The 20,780-nt window shown below is 38.5% G+C and overlaps 3 protein-coding genes across 3 annotated transcripts; 2 read left to right on the plus strand and 1 right to left on the minus strand.

Annotated features, from left to right (window-relative positions):
* Window positions 1-227: 227 nt before the first annotated feature.
* Window positions 228-7,617, plus strand: LOC141819243 (U4/U6 small nuclear ribonucleoprotein Prp31 homolog). Its single transcript, XM_074706586.1, has 9 exons — window positions 228-362; window positions 502-569; window positions 1,176-1,238; window positions 1,303-1,440; window positions 1,843-2,735; window positions 2,835-2,905; window positions 3,511-3,613; window positions 4,688-4,763; window positions 7,160-7,617. Exons 2-9 carry the CDS (start codon window positions 567-569, stop codon window positions 7,268-7,270), a joined length of 1,458 nt encoding a protein of 485 aa, XP_074562687.1. The 5' UTR covers window positions 228-362; window positions 502-566; the 3' UTR covers window positions 7,271-7,617.
* A 1,465-nt stretch (window positions 7,618-9,082) lies between these two features.
* On the minus strand, window positions 9,083-12,214 carry LOC141819240 (protein trichome birefringence-like 19). The gene is made up of 2 exons (XM_074706582.1): window positions 11,573-12,214; window positions 9,083-9,856 (listed from the first exon to the last, which is right to left on the minus strand). The coding sequence occupies exons 1-2, from the start codon at window positions 12,212-12,214 to the stop codon at window positions 9,083-9,085; spliced, it is 1,416 nt and encodes a 471-aa protein (XP_074562683.1).
* Window positions 12,215-16,200: 3,986 nt separating this feature from the next.
* On the plus strand, window positions 16,201-20,780 carry LOC141819244 (delta-aminolevulinic acid dehydratase, chloroplastic-like). The gene is given in 13 exon segments (XM_074706587.1): window positions 16,201-16,305; window positions 16,308-16,517; window positions 16,599-16,710; window positions 16,865-16,938; window positions 17,148-17,216; window positions 17,292-17,375; window positions 17,445-17,514; window positions 18,001-18,056; window positions 18,148-18,269; window positions 18,407-18,478; window positions 18,590-18,671; window positions 18,769-18,846; window positions 20,427-20,780. Coding segments are annotated over 13 exon segments (1,287 nt in total). The 5' UTR covers window positions 16,201-16,218; the 3' UTR covers window positions 20,598-20,780.

The raw sequence follows: 20,780 nt of genomic DNA on the forward strand, positions 1-20,780 counted from the left end.
TTGATTTGTTTCCTGGACCCAACCCAACGTAAACCCAACCCAACTCAACCTAAACCCAACCCAACCCAACCCACACCAAACTCGACCGGTTCAATTTGGCGAAAGGAAAGGAGAACTAGGGAAGCAGAGGAACGAACGCTCTCTCCCACTTCGCCGCCTGCACGGAAGGCGGGGAGTAGTTCCGGCGACGCACCGCTGGCTGACAGCACGATAACGCCCGACCGAGTTCCCTTTGCCGACGGATACTCTGCCCCCTCCTCTTTGTTCTCTTGCTAAAGCCGCAGCCTGCAGTCGAGTGTCGAAGCTTTTTCTCCGGCACGCACGATCGCTGCCGTCGCCTTCGCTCGCCTCCTCAGGGTCCGGTACGTGATACCTTTTGATTTTGGTGCTCGAATCTATCACAATCTAGCTGAGTCATTCACCGTTTTCTGGTGATGCTTCTCCCTTCGCTCGCCTAGTTAGCAGTCTCTTACCTTGTTTCCTTATTGCTTCCTTTTGTAGATCTGCATCGGCGGCTGTGCTGCCTTTGTCGACCTCTTCTTTGCCGCGTACCCAGTCGCAGATCGATGGTCAGTACTGCACCTGTTCCTTCACTTGAGATTGTAATTTTTATTAAATGGATTTTACTACGCACATATAAGTTTGGGTATCGCGAAGCTGTCTAAAGGGGATAGCTGAGAAGTGAAAAGATGATTTTCCCCCTTAATTTTACAGTTTTCAATATGATTAGCCTACGGGATGCTCAGTTTGTCAATATAGGTATATCCTTTTGATGAACATGTTGCTAAGAAAATGAACTTGCTGAAGGAACATAGTCTGTTAATTAGTCAAATTTTCATTGTTATCATATGGTAACCTTTTATCACTATCGTGCCGTAGTTTATAGATTTATAAAAATCTAGGTAACTTGAAATGATTTAGTGCTCATAAATGCGAGAGAAAATTTATTGGTTCTACCTATCTGATATTGGTTTGTTGATGACATAGTAATTCCTCTGGCAGGGCAAACAACTATGGTTTGTGTAACTTGGAATATTTTGTAATGCTTACTGAGACTTTGACGTTCACTTTTATTTAGATGTATCCACATTTATAAAATTTCTTGATTGTTTTATGATAGTTAAAACTTGATATCTACGAGTCAATTTCATTGAATTTACCTGTAATGTGCGCAGGCTAGCCTTGCAGATTCATTCTTGGCTGATCTTGACGAGTTATCTGACAATGAAGCCCATCTTGTGAGTTGATCTGTGCTTTCATTCTCTCTTCTGTTGGTAATTGCTGATGGATATTTTCTGTCAGGATGATGAGGATCTTGATGCTGCAGCTATGGAAGAAGATGCTGAAGGTGACATGCCGGACATTGAATCTCTTAATTATGATGATCTTGATAGTGTTTCAAAGTTGCAAAAGACACAAAGATACAATGATATCATGCAGGTCAGAGTCAAGCTCCTAATACCTTTTTCTCTTGCCATCTAATTGAACTTCTTAAATTCTTTGATTAGGTTTCTGATAATGACCCAATATTACCATTGTTTTCATGATTTACTTTATGATTATACTTTTCTTTTTCTTGTTTCCTGTTTCTCCTAGGGCTCTCATATGTGATTCCTCGAGTGATTGTCTTTGTTAAATATATACTTAATTTTCATTTATCTTTCCCTTATTTCTAATCCAAACAAATAACATAATATGAATATAGTAATTTGCCTATTAGGAACTGTCTACATAGTTCCATTACGGGTCCTGGTTTTACTTAGTTATTTTGATGAAGTGGATATGGACTGGCTAGGACTGAATGTTATGCCTTTTTTTCTTTTATCTTTCTTTTAATTTCAGAAAGTGGACAATGCACTAGAGAAAGGAACAGATATTTCTAGTGCTGGTATAGTGTTGGAGGATGATCCTGAGTACCAACTCATTGTGGACTGTAATGCTTTATCTGTGGATATTGAAAATGAGATTCTTATAATTCACAACTTTATTCGAGACAAATACCGACCAAAGTTTCCAGAGCTTGAGTCCCTTGTTCATCATCCAATTGATTATGCTCGTGTTGTTAAGAAGATTGGAAATGAAGTGGACTTAACCCTTGTTGATTTGGAGGGTCTACTACCTTCAGCTATTATTATGGTTATTTCTGTGACAGCATCAACCACAAGCGGGAAGCCTCTTTCCAAAGAGAATCTGAATAAAACAGTTGATGCATGTGATAGAGCCCTTGCTCTTGACCTTGCAAAAAAGAAAGTGATTGATTTTGTTGAGAGTAGAATGGGCTATATTGCACCAAATCTTTCAGCAATTATTGGAAGTGCAGTTGCAGCTAAACTTATGGGCATTGCTGGTGGTTTGTCTGCATTAGCAAAAATGCCCGCTTGTAATGTTCAGCTTCTTGGTGCAAAGAAAAAGACACTTGCTGGATTTTCCACTGCAACCTCTCAATTCCGTGTAGGTTATCTTGAGCAAGCTGAGATTTTCCAAAGCACCCCTCCTTCTCTTAGAACTCGTGCTTGCCGACTATTGGCATCAAAATCAACTCTAGCTGCAAGGGTAGATTCTACTAGAGGGGATCCAACAGGAAAGGCTGGAAGACACTTGCGAGATGAAATCCTTAAAAAGATTGAAAAATGGCAGGAACCACCCCCTGCTAAGCAACCAAAACCTCTTCCAGTTCCAGATTCTGAGCCCAAAAAGAAGAGAGGTGGCCGTCGGTTGAGAAAAATGAAAGAAAGGTTGTATTTTCACACAAAAGTATTTGGAAAAGTAAATACTCCCTTTTCATGTTTAATATTGGAAGGTACACATACTAAAATTTCATGTATATTTGACAGATATGCAGTGACAGATATGATGAAGCTGGCAAATAGGATGCAATTTGGAGTGCCAGAAGAGAGCTCGTTAGGTGAGTAGACAAGTGATAATCTTTTCTGATGATTGTTGTTTACCATATATATTTTTTAAATGGTTGTATTAGGCATATTAGAATGCCATTCTGTGGCTTAATGCTTGATATGCCAGTTGGAACTCATTTGTTTTCGTTTTGACATGTTGTTGCAGTGCTCCTGCAAAAGATCAATACATTGCTTGAAAATTTTAAGGGCTTTGTAAGTTGTTGCTGTTGTCTATTGCCAAATGCCAACTTCATCTATAACTTATGCACGGTTCCATTAATGTTGGCTTTGGTGCCATATGTTTCTACAAAACTCATTTTTTTAACTCATTAGCTTCCAAATGAGTGCTGTTGTTGTCAGTGATGAATTTTACTGTTTTAAGGTTCAATGCCCTCCTAATTTTCTGAACATTTGTTTTCTCTTGCATAATTTTATTATGATAATGCAGCTGACTATCTATCATAGATCATTAAATAAATTATTAGTTCGTACTTGAATATATTCACACATTGAACTTCATCTACTATTGTAGTGAGAGAGGGACTGATTTGTTCTTGATATGTTTTCTTGGCATATCACACAAGACTTTCTTATTTTTTTGGCCAATTATCCTCAGGCGATGGCTTGGGTGAAGGATATGGTATGCTTGGACAGGCAGGAAGTGGAAAGTTACGTGTTTCAATGGGGCAGAGCAAACTTGCAGCTAAAGCTGCTAAAAGGTACATCAGATCATTCCTTAATCATTTTGTTCATCAAGTTTCTTTTTTAATTTAATTTGTACCGTACTCTGTGATGTTGTGTGATAACATATATTTTACCAATGCTACTGTTTGTATAGCAGTCGAACTTGGCTGGTCCTGATATGGATCATCTGAGTTGGATTGAGTTCCGCAAATCTTGACCCGTTTTGGCAGATACCTCGTACACATGTTTAAGAGATTATTGGAAAACCGAAAATATTGTTGAAAGTGCAAAGGATATTAGTCAATATTGAACAGATTAAGGATTAACATTTTTTAAATCAATTGTTTTATTGCCGATCTTGTCTGTGATGTGAAGAGAGATGGCAAACCTGAAGAAACAAGTAATGAGGAGGTTCTCAGCCCACTGTGAGGATATACACTCTGTTGCTCTTTGCTGGAGCTACTGGATTGCAGTGATAGATGTCAGCCTCGGGACAAGAAAGAGCAATTCGAGGAGGAAGAGAAGATCATTTCAGGAGAAAGAGAGGGTAAGCGAGAAGGGAGAAATGGTTCAGGCATTCTTGAAGCATCAAGAACTCATTGAGAAGTGTTATTGCCTCGACTCTTGAGAGTTGGCATCATGTTTGAGGCTTGAGGAGGGCCACTTCATGGGGAGGAAGCCAACATTAAGTAAATAATTAAAATTTTGCTATAACAACTTAATTGGTAATATGTGAATTAGGTAACCATTATATGATAGGTAAAACTTAGTACTTGAGGTATTAGATAAGGGTGGACATTTATAACCGGAAATTGATAGATCAAATTGAACAAAACAAATTCAAACCGAAAAAAATTGTTTTATTGGTTTGACTTTGGTTTACATGCTAGGTAAAATTGTTGGTTTCACTTTGCTTGGTTTAAACTTATACAAAGTGTTAAAACTCGAATAAAATATTAAGATTTTAGATGTATATTAGTATGTCAACTATCATGGTTATTTTGTGATTTACTTTTTATGTTTCATGATCATCAGAAACCTTAAAATATAGTACTTCTTATTCTTAAAATCTCAATTTAAGACTCTTTTCATTCAATTGGTTGACCTAGGTTCAAGGAGAAGCAATATGGAAGCGGTGGGGCGACATCTGGATTGACATCAAGTCTAGCATTCACACCTGTGCAAGTGAGTGCATATACTTGGATCTTTGTTAATTTTTTATCTTTGTAGAGAACTCCATGTTTTTCTTTTTCAACCTTATTATACCACTCTACATATATCAAGTTCCCTACCTTGATTATTATGCTGTATAAATATCACTCTATATTTTAATTCTGCAACAAATTTGTAATTTCATACTTCAACAAATCATGTCCTTTTTAGTTATTTGTTCTTTGATTGCTCTTTCATCTTTATTTATCAAATAAACTCAACTATTTATCAGTTTTGCTCTGGGGTTTTACAATATATGACATTGTTTTTCCCACAGTTGATTTTTCATTGTTGCAAAAGCTACATAAACTAAACCTTTGGGCATCATGCTTCTTCCAAAAGGGGGTTAGCTTTTAGAAAATATTTAGAGACTTGCAAGTGATTGTCCATTATTGCACCTGCAACTCAAGTTCTTCTGTCCTATTGTAATCAAGGTATTAAAAGACACTTTAAGCAGTAGGTGGTTGGCATATTGCCAAGCGCCTAGGCGGAGGCTTAGGTAGGACTTAGGCAGTTGACATTCGATTAGGGCCATGCACTTAAAGTTGCAATTGTAAATTCAAAAATACAATAAGAGAATATTGGTAAAAAAAGGAAAAAAATATCCACAAATATGAAAAAGAATATTTTAGGGCCCAGAACAAATACTGGAAATTTTAAGAATATATTAGCCCAAAAAAACAACAGTAGATGGAGAACAAATCAAAAAATTACAAGGAAGAAATACTGGATGAAAAATAACTGAAAATGGCTGGGAAATGACCAATGGAGGGTGATGAGAGAGTCTCAGGTCCATTGAAAATAGAAGGCTCAGGTGAAATAGAAAATCCAATTTTCCATTGCGCTTAGGCATTCACCTTGGGTGCTTTTTAAAACAATATACATAATCTTCATAGAAAATCCAATTTGTTTCCAGCCTTGTAGAATTCAAAGCTATAATTTAGGTGTTATAATGTGGAATAACTGTTTAAATAATTACAAAATCTTTAGCATAATGAATTCAGAATTGTTTAAATAGCACATACTGAGTTATTGTTGCAAATGTCACCTTGGTTAGTTGTGTGAGTAGTTCTCTTCATAGCTTGGTTTTCATGTGCAATTCAGCTGGTTTTTCCTTTTTCTTTTCTCACTGCTAGTTGTTTTCTTGCACCGAAGGAATTTATGTATCATGATGTTACCTTTGCGCCATCATGTTGGAAAGTTATAGTTGACTTTCTTTGTGTTGTGGTTGGATGAATACTTTGCCATGCTGAGAATAGCACAATTATCAAGATGCAACTTTTACCATGTTTTTTGACACTCTTGAAGTTATCTTTCAAATATCTTTTATTTATCTGTCAGGACTTCTGCTTTAGTTCAATATCCAGTCTATATTAATAAGTTGTTGGGCTCTTATCGTCAATGTCACTTGGAATAAATTTCCTTAACTAGAAAATGATGTGCGAGCCTATTGTATGGCTGTTAAGAGTAAGGCAAGCACTATATACATCCCAGAAATTAGGAAAAATGATTATTTATTTATTTTTCAAATCATGTTTGGCTTGCAAGAATTGTTCATTTACCTGCAAAGATCATTATTGTCTTGTCTCATAAGTTTGAGATTGTTCATCACTTGTAAGTTAAATTGAGACTCATTGGCCCAACCTTGAATCAGAGAACCTCTTATTTGATCGACTATTGAATCCTTGTGAAAAGGGTAAGGAATCAAATGAAATTCACTAAAAATGCTTTAGGTACACTTGTTAATATACCAAGATTCATTTCGGCAATGCACATGTAAACTGTACTGAGCAAATCGTCTTTATCTTGCTTCTTTTAGTACAGAGAGTACTTTGGGAATCATTTTTGTGGTGTTCCGATTAAATAGCTGGAAGGATATTGTTTTTGTGGTCCAAACTAATAATATCTTTTATGAGGTGGCAAATGTATGGTCTAACCCAATGTGACCTGAAGGTCACGGATTTGAGTCATGGAAACAGTCTCTTGCAATGCAGGGTAAGACTACATACAATAAATCCAATGTGATTTGTTTTCTTCGGAACCTCGCATTGGCGGGGGAGCTTTGTGTACTTGACTATCCTTTATGAGATGACAAACGTGCGGCCATACTAACTAGTTGGTATCAATAAGCAATTAGAGAATTAGTTGCCAATTGGAAATTGGCTGCATACTTTAACAAAGAATTAGCTATCTTCATACATCTTACCTTCGAACTCTTCAGTTAACTAGGTCTTCCCTAACTTCTGAGTTGCTGCAGGAAGGCTAGAAATTTTATTTGTATTTTTCTTTTTACCTAACTAGTCAGTGTTTTTTCATTTATTGCTCCAGTAGCAACAGCCAAACTTACCAATAGTTACTGTATCCAACAGGGAATAGAACTTACGAACCCGCAAGCACTTGGGAACCAACTCGGCAGTGGCACTCAAAGCACCTACTTCTCGGAGACAGGAACATTCTCAAAGATCATCAAGAGGACATAGTATTTGTACCACCTGAGTTGTTTTGCAAGAATTGCTATTACTCCGACGAGTTGTTATCCTAATTAATACTTGCTATGTAGCTTATTTAGAACTCTCAACATGTTTCTGACCAAAATTGTGATGGTTCATTGCCAAATCCCTGTAATATTCAGGTGATGAACTAGACTGGACATCAAACTGCCCTTGCCCCATGGATATAATGTTATGTAACATCGCGCATTCGGGTCACAAACAATATGGTTTTTTTTCTCCTTACTACAGATAGTTTTGATTCCTACTTTAGAATGTCATGATGCCTGTAAAATACTCTGAAAGTGATACTTTTTTTAAAATCTCATGTCAATGTAATGCACTTCTTCAGAGATTGGTCACTGAGAAAGCCTACAGTGTACTTTTAGATCTGTCAAAATGCTCATACAGTTCCTCTTTGCTAACCTCTAATGGAGAGGTCAACAAATAGAGACATGCATGGCATTTCAAAGCCTCAGGCAAGTGTTGTTTTGATAATTTTGTAAAGAGAGGTGTTCATTTGATGATATGAATAAAGAAGGATGTTATTTTGATTTTCTATCATAAATTTTCATCTTAAATTAAAATAGAGATGATAGTAACTTAGGGATGTTGGTTAGGTCGAATGAACTGAATAGGTGAGTTAAGCTTGGCTGAGTTTAGGAGACCCAACATAGACAAGACAAACTCATGGTGGTTAATGTGAAATTTACATTCCATTAAAGGGGAGGCCATCCTTTTTCCATAGCGGTCAATAAATGATAATGTTGAGACCTTTGTGGATTCTTTTAGGGTTCAAGATTCTCCTTATGTTGTGGTTTGAGATCCTTCTAATGGAATTATCCTTCTCCTAATTCTTCTATTTTAGATATCCTTATCGTATCCTTAAGAAAGAACTTGAAGAAAGCTATGGCTGCCCTAACTACATTAAAGGAGACGAGAGCTTTGGCAATATATATAAAATTTTTTAAAGAATTTATGCGTGTTCGATTTGGTAAAAGTTTATCAACGGCGCACATTATGTTCGGTGTTCAATTTACACAAGAGTTTAAATGAACAAGCTTGAATAATTGATTAAATTAAATGAATAAATTTAAATACATTATGTTCGTTAATGTTCATGAACAGCGTTCATAAATAATATTTATAAATCAGGTTCATTAATAAAATTTTTATTACTAAATAAATAAAAAAATTAAAATGAATAAATAAGTTTGTATTATCAAATTCAATAACCAATCAAATAAGCTTGAATTGAGAGCTTGATAATATCTAAACGAACTAAGCTCATAAAAAAATCAAGTCAAGTTTAAACAATCATTTCAACAACTTGATTCATTTTAGATTTAACTTAGTTTGACTTGATTATTTTATCAAACAAGTTTGAATACCATAAAATTTAGTTCGATTTGATTTGTTTACAACCCTAATAAGGAGTAAAGCAACTTGTTGATTGAATATAAATGACTATACAAATAGGTAAATGTTTATGATGCATACATTCAAATCTATGATATAGATTATGATGAGATTTTTACACCCGCACAATGTGACTCGCAAGAAGTATATATATAGCCGCACAATGTGCCAACTAAAATAATCTTTGTAAGAATAGATTTTGTCGAATAATAATTACTAATGAAGAAATTAAAGATGACTATCCTATAATTGTCACTCAAGATGATAGAGATATATTAATTTTCATAGCTAGATCATTTTCTTTTCTTTTCTTTTCTTTTTCTATCTTCCTTGATATGTAAATATGCATAATCAGTGGGCCTGAATGCATAATCTCCCATCTCTCTACCCTCTCTTCCCCATCCGCCTCTGCGTCAGCATATAAAGCCAGAGCTCGTTCCAGACGTCCACCGGCCCCGGCAAGCACCAGTGCACGCAGTCATGCCTCATCTCCACCCTCTCCTCCGGCCGGTGCCCGTACACGTCCGGGTGGCCGTCCGGCCGCATCGCCATCGCCCTCGTGGCGTCCAGCACCCACATCTCCCGCCTCCCCTTCCGCTTCTCCCTCTTCGCCTTCCAGAACTCCTCCACCTGCGCCCGGTACATCTCCAGCTCCATCCTCTCCATCCGCCACCGCGCCTCGGGCTGGCTCCGCACGCAGTGCCCCCCGGCGTTCCACGGCCCGCCCTCGAAGTGCGACGGCGAGAACGTGCGCAGGAACACGGCGCCCTGGTACCACCGCAGGGAGTCCAGAGCCGACCGGAACGCCGCCCGGTTGGCCTCGTAGAGGGTGAGGCGGGGGAGGCTGGCGGTGGCCGGGCTCCAGCAGTAGTTGCACCGGGCGAAGGGCTTGCTGTTCTTGAAGTAGACTGAGGGGCGGGTCCACCAGGTGCCGGAGGAGAGGATGAGGTAGTCGAAGGCCGCGAGGTGGGGCCCGGCCCAGGCGTCCACCTCGTCCAGGAAGATGTTCGTGTAGCCGCCGCCGCCGGCGCCGGCGTCGGCGTGGCCTTTGACCAGGAACGGCGTCCAGAAGATGGCAACCGTGAAGTTGTAGTCGCCGTAGAGGAGCTGCCGGTTCTCCCGGTCGCCCGTGCTTGCTATCTCCTCCGGATAAGCCACCTGTCGGTAAATACATCATAATTAAATATTTAAATTAAATTAAATATATAAAAAAATCATTCCACCCCCAGAATTTATTGCTTTTTTTTCAAAACGCCCCTCAGAAGTTCAAAATTATTAGTTTGGTCCTATAATGTATTGCCCGGTTGGCCTCTGTTAGGTTGAAATGTCTTATCCCAAGTGGTAAGCATGAAGACATGTGTTGCTTGAGATTTCGAGTTCGAATTCTCTTAGCAACATGTATTTGTTGACTGAGTTGCTGTGCGATTCAAGTCTTAGCAACATGTATTTGTTGGTTGAGGTGCTGTTGAGGCAGTATGCTCTTATCAACATAGTGGTACCGTACTTTCAAAAAATCCCTTAGGGGATTTTTTGATATGGGGCCGTTTTGGTGGTGGGGCCGGTCACTATAAAAAGTTTATCCACTATAGTTTTCCGTTTCGGCGGTGGGGCTGGTCACTATAAAAAGTTTACCCACTATAATTTTGCCCCCGGAGCATAACTGAGTTGGTTACGACGTAGCAGAGTTGCAGAAGAGAGCAATGGTTCGAATCCTGACGAAGCAAGGCAATACCCTCTGCGTCATGATTAACTGTAGTTTCTCGATTTACCTCCTCACAAATGGTCGTAGGGCCGACCGTGTGGGGCCGCTAAGGTGATGGATTCCACCTTAATGCAGAAGAATTTATTATCAAAATCCCTCCTCATAGTATCAAAATGACTTTTTTTACTTCATAGTTTCATTTATTATCGAAATAGTCCTAAATTGTTAATGTTCATTAACTCCAAAATGCAAGGTGATTTTTTTAAAGTATATTTTTGAATTTACAAATACAAGATAAAGAAAACTCATAGTTTCTCAAAATTTACCTAATAGTTTGTGCATCGAGATTTAAAGTTTTTATAGTTTCTTAAATTTTAGATGTAAGTTGATTTGTAGTTTAGTTTGCGATCATTCTAAGATCATGTCAAGTTTGAAGGCACAATAAGTTACTAAGTGAGCTTTAAATTTAAGATTTCGTAAGACTTGTATTAACGCGAATTGATATGCAAATCAACTTGCGGTTAGAATTTAATATATGAACTTTTTTAGATTTAAGATTTCTAAGGTTAACACCAACCAACTTATAGCTAAAAGTAGAGAGATTGTGAGTTGTTTTAGGCTCCTTGCTTAAAGACTCTAAAAATATTTCTAAAAATAAAATAAAATTATTAGGACTTGGTTTGTCAAATTACCTAATAACAAGTGTTGGGGATTATCTAGCTTTAACTTGCTTTCTTACGAGTACATTTTACTCTAAAAATATTTCTAAAAATAAAAAATTTATCGAGATTTGGCATTGTTCTACCATTAAATGACCCCAAGATGTCAAATTACCTAATAACAAATTTTACGAAACTAAGCCTTTGGCGTCGTAATATATCAAAAACTATAGAGGCTACAATGTAAATTCTGAAATTGTATGGGTTTTTTAGACAATAAACTCTAAGATGCCAATTTATTAATTGGAAAATGAAATAATTTTTCACGGGAAATAATTTTCAATTCATTGCATGTTTTTTTTTTAATTTTTAAAATTAGACGTGAAATTCATGCCATTTAAATATTTTTTTTAGAAAGAAAATTTGTATTTTCGTGAATAAAATCGATTTTTTAATTATTTTTTAAAAAAATAAAAAAAATGGAGCAGGAGAGGTGTTCGACGGAATTCTCACCGTCGACAGGAGGCAGAGCAGCGACTGCATCTGGTTCCTGGCCAGGGAGTCGCCGACGAACGCCACCGCCGTCCCCCTCACGAGCTCGAGGAACCACCGCGGGTCGAACCGCGGCAGCTCGCAGCCGTCCGGCCGCCACCGCCACCGGAGGAACTCCGCGTCCGGGCGGCCGTATTTGGCGCAGTTCTGGTGCTCCTGGATCATGCCGCAGCTCGCGTTGGTGTAGTAGTAGTCTCCGGCCGAGTCTTCACGTACCCATTCGCCCCTGAATATGTCGCAATCCTTCTCCGCCGTGTAAGTAATTGCACCGGTATCGGTGGCGTTGATGGCGGAGGAGGGAGGAGAAGAGTTTGCCGGAGGCGAAGAAGAGGATGGAGAGGGACAGGGAGAAGGAGAGGAAGAAGGCGACGGAGTTTGGGAAAGAAGGAGAGAATGAGAGGGGGAGGGGGAGGGGGAGGGGGAGGGGGAGGAGGGAGGAATGGTGGAGGAGGAATAGAAGGCGAATTGGAAGAGAAAATGGCGGGAAGAGAGGTGGACGATGGCGAGGAGGGAGAGGAGGAGGACGAAGACGGAGAGGAGGTTGTGGAAAGGCTTGAGGTAGCTTCTCGCCGTGAGAAGCCTCGCCATGGCACGAGGCTTCATGGTGGAGGACAATGGAAGGAGAAGGAGAACATGGAAGGAGGAGGAGGAGGGAATGAAATTTTATGTTTATAAAGGAAAGTAAAAAATGAAAATTAATTAAAAAATATTTTTTGAAGTTAATTCTATTATACATCATTTTATATTTTATAAAAAATTATTTTTATTTAAACTCATGAAATAATAATTTTTTATTAATTTTTTCCCCTTGTTTAGACACGATCACTCAATCATTTTGTAATAGCATAATTGTTTTTTAACAAATTTTGAGTTTTGTAATCATTTTCACTAACTTTGTTTTAATAAAATAAAAATTAAACTGATAAAAAAATTAGGTCGAGCATCTCCCCCCTTCTGGTAAGGGTCGACTTGGTTATCTCTCCCGACTCGAGTTAGTATGAATTGAACGTCTTTCCCTTTCTCGGAAGGGGTTGATTCGATTATCTCTTCCAACTCGAGTCAGTCACAGATTGAGCATCTCTCTCCCTTCTTGAAGGGCGTCAACTTGATTATCTCTCCTGACTCGAGTTAGTCGCGGATTGAACATCTCTTCATTTTTTGAAAGTAGTCAATTCAATTCGGTTGAGGGACGAAGGTATCGAGCTCTCTTATGGGGTTGAAAAGGCTTCTCCGACTCTAATGAAGAGATCGCCTGGGGAGTTGGGGGCTTTTGTTGAGTCGGCTCAGTTGGGTAGAGAGCTCCAACTCTCTAGGGGATGATTGGGGCCACTTCATGTGCTTGACAGTGGAAGCACGCTACATCTTGTCAGGTGTTGGAGAAGTAAGAAAGAAAAATAAGTTGGGCAAGAGTCGAATCTCGGTGAAACTGAGGTAATACCTTCTTCTGTTATGGTCAATTGCAGCTTCTTGATTTACCTTCTCACAGATGATCATGAGACCGACCGTGTGGAACCGCTTGGGTGACAAATTCTATCTTTTTACTAAAGAAGAGAAAAAAAAACAAGTTAGTTATCATGAGAAAAGAAAATGAATGCAAGGCAGAATACTAGGAGGGATGGAGAGCTCAATCTCCATTGAACTCAACTTGAAGTAGAAAAGTAAGTCCTCCTCTATTAACAAGTTGATATCGAAATGCAGACCTTAGAGGACTTCGACAACTCATCGGTAAGTCGGGTTATCCTTAAAGAGACCTAACTCGAATGAGGAGGGTGCTCGAGCTGTGAGAGTCAATCAGGAGAAAGGAGAAGTAGTCAATAATAAAGTAATGTTCTTTCTAACGTTTGTGTGAGGTTGGATATTATTATAGAAATTTGGGAGGATCTGATATTTCTATCAAGAGAAGTAATTAGCATATATATCAACCAACACGTATTTTTTTTTAAAAAAAAATTATGATATGAGAGAAGTAACACTTAATTAATTCTCCTTAAATTTTTTATTTGTTTAAGAGTATATATATATTTTTTTAAAAATTATGATATGAGAGTAATATTCATATACTCATTGAAAATAAAGATCTTAATTAATTACTATTCCTTAAATTCTATCAAAATACGAGATATTATGTATTTTTTTCTCATACTCGTTATGCAAAAGATTTGACTTTCAGATTATTTACTCAAATGTATGTATAATTTAATTTAAATAGCTTTTGTATATATATTATATTGCTCTTAATATTATTACAGTTCACGCGTGGTTAACGAAATTAATTTCATGCATGACAAATTTTATCAAAATCATTACAACTTGGACAAATTTAATTATTTCAATATAGCATAGCCATAGTTATTAAAAATAATTTTGATCAAATTACACTATATTATGATATTTCATAACAATGTTTACGTACACTAATATTAGAATAATCACATTTTTGAATAAAAAATATGATAAAATACTATTTTAATAATTTTTTTTTCAAATTAGGGCATGCTTTTGACAATTATAAAAATAAAGGTACCCTCATTTAATTTTTAAGGATTTGAGAGGGAAATCTGATATCATGTGTGTCTGTTTGTGCGTGCGCGATACATGACAAAAGATTCCAGACATTTGAAAGTGTTTCGAGCACTTAGAATAAAAATAATATTATTTTATAATTATTTATTTATTTATTTTTTTACGATTAGATCATTTAAGATTTTTTTTTAAGGGTTAGGGGTTGTATTATTGTATTAAATAAATTAGTTGCTCACTAGTTATGCGGGATAACAATTCGGAATAGGGATGGCAACGGGTTCGGGGGTTCGCGGGGAAGCCTCTCTATCCCCGTCCCCGAAACCCAAACCCATATACCATCCTCATCTCCATCCCCGTCGGGTATCATAATTTAAATAATATCCCCGTCCCCTCGGGTTTCGGGGATCCCCGCGGGTTTCAGAGTGGTTTTCCCCGCGAGTATTTCCATTGGTATCCCCATACCCATATCCATCCCCATCCCTATGCATCCCCATCCCCATCTTGTTTTTTTTTAAATATTAATTTAAATATATATATATATATTATAAAATCTTTATAAAATAACATTATAAAACCAAACATTAAACTCTAAAATAAAACATTATCTCTAAAATAATATTCCCCGTCGGGTTCGGGGATGGGGACGGGGAATATTTGGAATACCATCCCCGACCCATCCCCGCTTTCCGAGATTCGGGGATTCCCCATCCCCATCCCCGCTTTCTCGGATTCGGGGATTCCCCGATCAAAATGGGTTCGGGGAACGGATTCTCCATCGGGTCCGGGTCTAATTGCCATCCCTAATTCGGAACACCCTCATGAGCATTAAAATTTTTTTATTTTAATTTATTTACTTAATACTATAATCCAACTTCTAAATTCTAAAAGAAAAATCTTAAATTATTTAATCATAAATAAAAAAATAAAAAAATAAAAAAATACTACTATTCCTATTTAATACAGGTACTAACGAATGAGCAGTCCTGCTATGCTACGCGCCTGTTTCTTGCGCACCCGTGCGCGACGTTGAATCCACCGTTCATCACACGATCGCGCGCCGCATCTGACCGTCCAAATATGGGAATGTACAGTACTCTGGCCTCGACCCCCGGTCGCTGCCGCCACCCTCGCTGCGCCGTCCACCGCCACCGCCGGCCGTCTGCTCGGGCGTGATCGACGGCCCACTCTTCGCGGCCGTTGACCGGCGCGTCGGCCGGCGCCGGATATGGCATCGGCCGGTGCGCCGTGCGAGTGGCGAGTTGATCGCGCTCGAACCGGTGGTCGGCAGTGGTAGTGGTCGGAATCCGACGAATTCAATCGGAAACCGTACCTCTTATATTGCACAACACCTAATATATTTTTTTTTATTTATATATATATATATTTTAAAATATATATATATATATATATATTTTTTAAATGAATTACTATATATATATATATAAATTTTTTTTTAAATGATAGGAAAAAAAAAAGGTTGAAAACGTCCAATATCACCAACTAAAACTAACTCCACTAACTTCCCGTGACGAGACGTTTCTCGTTTCCCAATTCGCTATAAGAAACACGAATGATGACTCAGAAAGGCACCCTCATTCACCAAGCCGTGGGGCCCGCCACTGGGGCAAGTGAAAAAGGCGAGATCGGTGCCTCTCCACTGTGATTGGTTGGGTAGGATTTCCCTCCCTCGGTCGCGTTTCCGAGCTGTTCTTACCGAGACAGGACGCGTGTGTTCACGAACGCTGGGACCCTCGCAGATTCGCTAATAGGATGCCTAAACGTGTCGTAATTTTGCTGGGGCGTGTCGGAGATGTCACAGCCGATCTCTGGTGTTCCGCTAGATAAGGTCCGTCGCCTTCGACGTCTGACAAAGCCCCCTCCTCTCTCTCCGCCGCCGCCGCCGCCGCCGCCGAGCCGCCGAGGGTAAGCGCTTCACGATCTTCGATTCTGTGAATCTTTGATTGCATCCCGGGTGCAATCCTTTCAATCGTGTGCTTCTTCGGTGTTTGTAATCGTACGAGTTTCCCTTTGAATGCCCTGTCGGTGAATCGTGATTTGCAGGAATTTTGCAGCTAGGGTCGTCGATGGCTTCGATTCTTTCCCCGGCTCCTGGCAATGTCGGGGTACTGAGGAGCATCGATGATAAGGTCTGTGTCGGCCTGAGGCCGCTCGCGCGCCCCGGACCTGCGTCGATGTTAGGAGGGGAAGCAAGGCGAGGCCTTTTTCAGTCGTCCGGGTAAGCAGCGACCAAGATGTGTCGGTTAAAACCTCGGGCTTGAGCATCGAGGAATGTGAGGCTGCTGCTGTCGCCGGGAACTTCCCTGATCCTCCGCCGCTTTATAGGCCACAGGGCCCTGCCGGAACACCCGTGGTTAACCCAATTGTATGTAAGGAAAATGGATGTCCGTAGATTGGATTGGGAAGATCGAAAGAGTGTATGCAAATTTCATTCTTTTTTCTGCAGTCGCTTACTAGGCGGCCACGACGGAACAGGAAATCGCCTCAACTAAGAGCTGCTTTCCAGGAGACAACCCTGTCGCCCTCTAATTTCGTCTATCCACTTTTCATTCACGAAGGTAGTTATCGATTTGAAATTCCTCTTTTTCTCCTATCATTTACAAGTTTGCAGTATCTCTTGTGTGGATTTGTGTCTCTTATATATCCAAAATTTAACCAAAGAGAAGCTAGAAAGATCATGTTAATGCCAATTTTGGATTTTGATGTTTATAGGTGAAGAGGATGTACCTATTGGGGCTATGCCGGGATGCTTTAGATTGGGATGGAGACATGGCCTTATTGAAGAGGTAATTAGAATTTTTCTAATGTAAATGGATTCTTCAGAAAATTGTAAATATACATGCTCTTTTGAGTAAGGATAGTTTCTCTATCCATGCAAAATGAAAGCCTTATGAATTACAGAAATGACTCCTTTTCAATAATTATTCTCTATTTTCTTTTTCTCTTTGACAAGCTTTTAGACTATTAAATAAAGCACCACCTTAATTCTATTCAGGTTTACAAGGCACGCGATGTTGGTGTCAACAGCTTTGTGCTCTTTCCAAAAATTCCTGATGCCCTGAAGGTTAATTTTTTTTATCTTTTATATTCTTGTATCTTTTTGCTTGATATTGAACATGTGCAACGTGTTTTCATTCAGTCACCAACAGGAGATGAAGCATTTAATGACAATGGTCTGATACCTAGAACAATACGTCTTCTCAAGGACAAATACCCAGAGATAGTAAGCATTTTTGTTCTTTATTTTCTTTTCTTTCCTCGAGGTTCCAACTAAACCTTCTGCATCAATTAGGTCATTTACACTGATGTTGCACTGGATCCTTATTCCTCAGATGGGCATGATGGAATCGTGAGAGAAGATGGTAATAATCTTATTGATCTTATTCTGCCCTTTATTTTCTTGCACTTATTTTTCGAATCTGACTTTATTAATGAAGTAGTCTTCTATGATTCTTCTATGAGGTTTTCGCAACTTGGGTTAGCAAATAACCCACTTGTTTCATTAGGTTGAAGAGCTGGACTATGATGTGACCCATATGCTTCTGATTAAGATTAAGAGAAAGTTTGAGATAATTTTTTAATAGTAGTATTAGTTGAATCAAGTCAACATAAATTGAAACCAAATATTATATCAGGATGGTTATTTCCGTTCTCAATATGTTATATAGACAAAATTAGTTTAGATGTTCAATTGCATTCTATGATAAAAGAATTATTACCTTCCGCACTAAACACTTTGACAAAGGGATTTGTATTTTCTGTTGATTCATTATAATTGTTGTGAACATGTAAATTATAAACTTTAAGAAGTTTGATACTTACACGAGTTGCTTTCCTTTTATCTGAAGGTGTTATTATGAATGATGAAACAGTGTATCAGTTATGCAAACAAGCAGTTTCACAGGTATTTAAGATTATCTTTTAAGTATTTTTTATTATTATTTTATCATTGTTAATGGCAATTGTTGACTTTATGGTATCTGGTTGACAAACAGGCCCGTGCAGGTGCTGATGTAGTTAGCCCCAGTGACATGATGGATGGTCGTGTTGGTGCCATTAGAGAAGCACTTGATGCTGAAGGATTTCATGATGTGTCCATAATGTCATACACCGCTAAGTATTTCCTTTGACTTCTCTAGTTTGGTTATTTGGTATTGCAATGTTGATAACCATGCTAACATGTTTGAAATAGCCAACTTCAGAAACTCAAGAGTCTAATGCTAACCCCTGTACTACATGCATTTGCATAATCAGGTATGCCAGCTCCTTTTATGGTCCCTTTAGGGAAGCTCTAGACTCAAACCCACGCTTTGGAGATAAAAAAACGTAAGCAAGCAACAAATTGTTTTCTGAAATCTCTTTGTTATCCATTTTAGGGATGCATTGCTTGATTAATGTTCAAGTTAACTGATTGTAGTACTTCTTTGCTGACTGAAGTTACCAGATGAACCCTGCAAACTATAGAGAGGCCCTCATTGAAGTTGGAGCTGATGAGGCTGAAGGAGCAGATATCCTGTTGGTTAGTTGGCTTCCATTCAATATGAATAACCCTTTATGATATCTCCAATTTGTTTTCTTTGCTTTCAACATAAGAATTTTGTAATTCCATATTGTAGGTAAAGCCTGGCTTGCCATATTTGGATGTCATACGTCTTCTTCGTGATAATTCTGCTTTACCAATAGCTGCTTATCAGGTTAACCTTTATTTATATTTCACATTTAATATTATACAAACATTTTGTAGCATTTTTTTCATTAGTTCAGAACTTTCCTTTCAGAAAGAAAGTATCCTTTGCATTCAGTATCATAGTATACTCAAATATTATGGTGGTATACTACCATTTTGTGTATGTTGCTTTTCAATGGAATTTATGCCTTGTTTGTAATTTTGGAAGAGCACAAAAGCAGATCAAACCTCACATAGAGATCTAGTAGCACTTCATGTTGCATGAAGGATAAACAATCTCAATGAAAAAAGGATCTCACACCAAAATTGGAACTCACAAAGAGGAAATTTTATCATGAAGTAGTTCTAACATTGGGGATTGAGGTCCCTTTAAAGAATCGAACCAAACAAAATTGAAAATAAATAAAATATTCTAGGCTTTACCATAAAGAACTTAATTAAACATGAAATATATCTCTTGTTTTTTTTAATCATGATAATTACCAAGTCAAAAACTACCAAAATGAGGGAAGGAGTTATGTGGTTGACACAACCAGGTCTATGTGGAGTAGAGATGGTGGTGGTGGTGACGAGGCCAACTACGATGGGGTAGTCTACAGTGTGCTGTCAACAAAGGGACTAGCGGGCGACAGACAATACTTGGTCACAGGAAATCAGCACCGGACATTATTTGCACAAAGATTGTTCCTAGGAAGCAATGTCAATTGTTATCAAGTCCAAGTGGATGGAGATGGCCAATTGTTGTAGTGCCTACTGTGGTATACGAAGCAACAGGGAGGAGATGTGTGGTGACACAAAATCTCTAGCACAAGGGACAGTAACAAACCTTTACTGCATCAGGCTGACAACATGGCAGGTGGCCACAGGTGTATGTCTGTGTGTGCAAACGACTGACACTTCAGGAATTCAGTGGTGACCGGCCTCGTGTGCAAGATTCAATGAGATCAACCAATCAAGATCTTTGCTGGTGGCTGGGGTGCACAAGGCGAAAGGAGACATGGAGGAAGCAGTGTTGGACTGAATGGAGAGGAGATGAGGGTTCTGCCCTACAGTTCAGCTGGTTGGAGGAGTCAGTCGAGGAAAAGGTCAGTCTCCTAAGGTCCAAGAGAGAAAACCAATGCCAAAGGGAAGGGATAGTTCAGGTACTGTTCATGGGGACGAACATCTACGTAAATTCAAGGGATTGAATATAAGGGATCCTAATGCATTTTATAAGAGGAGTCTCTATAAAAATATGATTCAAATATAAGAAAAACTATAATAAATTCCACAAACAAATCTAAATATTTTTAAAATTTAATATAACATAATTTTCTAAATTAAAACCCTATGCCACTTTACTTCAATGTCAAAATAAACCAGCTTTTGCTTTCCATTCAAGGAGACAATTGGTGTGCATCTTAATTCAATGACAAACTTTCCAAACATCAAATATGATTTCAAAGTTGCCACTGCAAGTAATCAGAATTCATAACACAGATGACAAATTTTCATAGACTTCATTTAGTCTTTTTGACCCTATTTTCAAGTCCTTGGACTTATCGTTACAACATTATTCGTAGAATAAATATCTTTATGACAATGTAGGTCTCTGGTGAGTATTCAATGATAAAGGCTGGTGCTGTTCTCAAAATGATCGATGAAGAAAAGGTCATGCTGGAATCGCTGGTGTGCCTCAAAAGAGCTGGTGCAGACATCATCCTCACCTATTTCGCTCGTCAAGCTGCAACTGTTTTGGCTGGCATGAAGGTAAAATAGAGCAACAACCACCACCGCATTTTGCAGGTACAGTAGGAGACATCTTGGAGCGTTGTATTTATGTATTACTACAATCTTGAATAAACATGTCGATACAGCTCAGTGTGATGCAACAGAGCAGACTTACAATCTTGAATAAACATTTGTGTTTATGACTTTAAGGGAGGTGTGTTATTTTTCTGA

The sequence above is a fragment of the Curcuma longa genome, unplaced genomic scaffold, assembly GCF_044706935.1.
Source record: "Curcuma longa cultivar G26 ecotype Majalengka, Jawa Barat unplaced genomic scaffold, ITB_CL_G26_1.1 contig_28434, whole genome shotgun sequence".
Lineage (NCBI taxonomy): Eukaryota > Viridiplantae > Streptophyta > Magnoliopsida > Zingiberales > Zingiberaceae > Curcuma > Curcuma longa.

Bases quoted from the DNA above. Each gene is read 5' to 3' on its own strand.
- LOC141819243 (XM_074706586.1), top strand. The intron at 1,239-1,302 runs GTGAGTTGATCT...ATTTTCTGTCAG, and splicing joins CTGACAATGAAGCCCATCTT to GATGATGAGGATCTTGATGC. The intron at 2,736-2,834 runs GTTGTATTTTCA...TATATTTGACAG, and splicing joins TTGAGAAAAATGAAAGAAAG to ATATGCAGTGACAGATATGA.
- LOC141819240 (XM_074706582.1), bottom strand. From the start codon at position 12,214: ATGAAGCCTCGTGCCATGGCGAGGCTTCTCACGGCGAGAAGCTACCTC. The intron at 9,857-11,572 runs GTGAGAATTCCG...ATTTACCGACAG, and splicing joins TGCTCTGCCTCCTGTCGACG to GTGGCTTATCCGGAGGAGAT.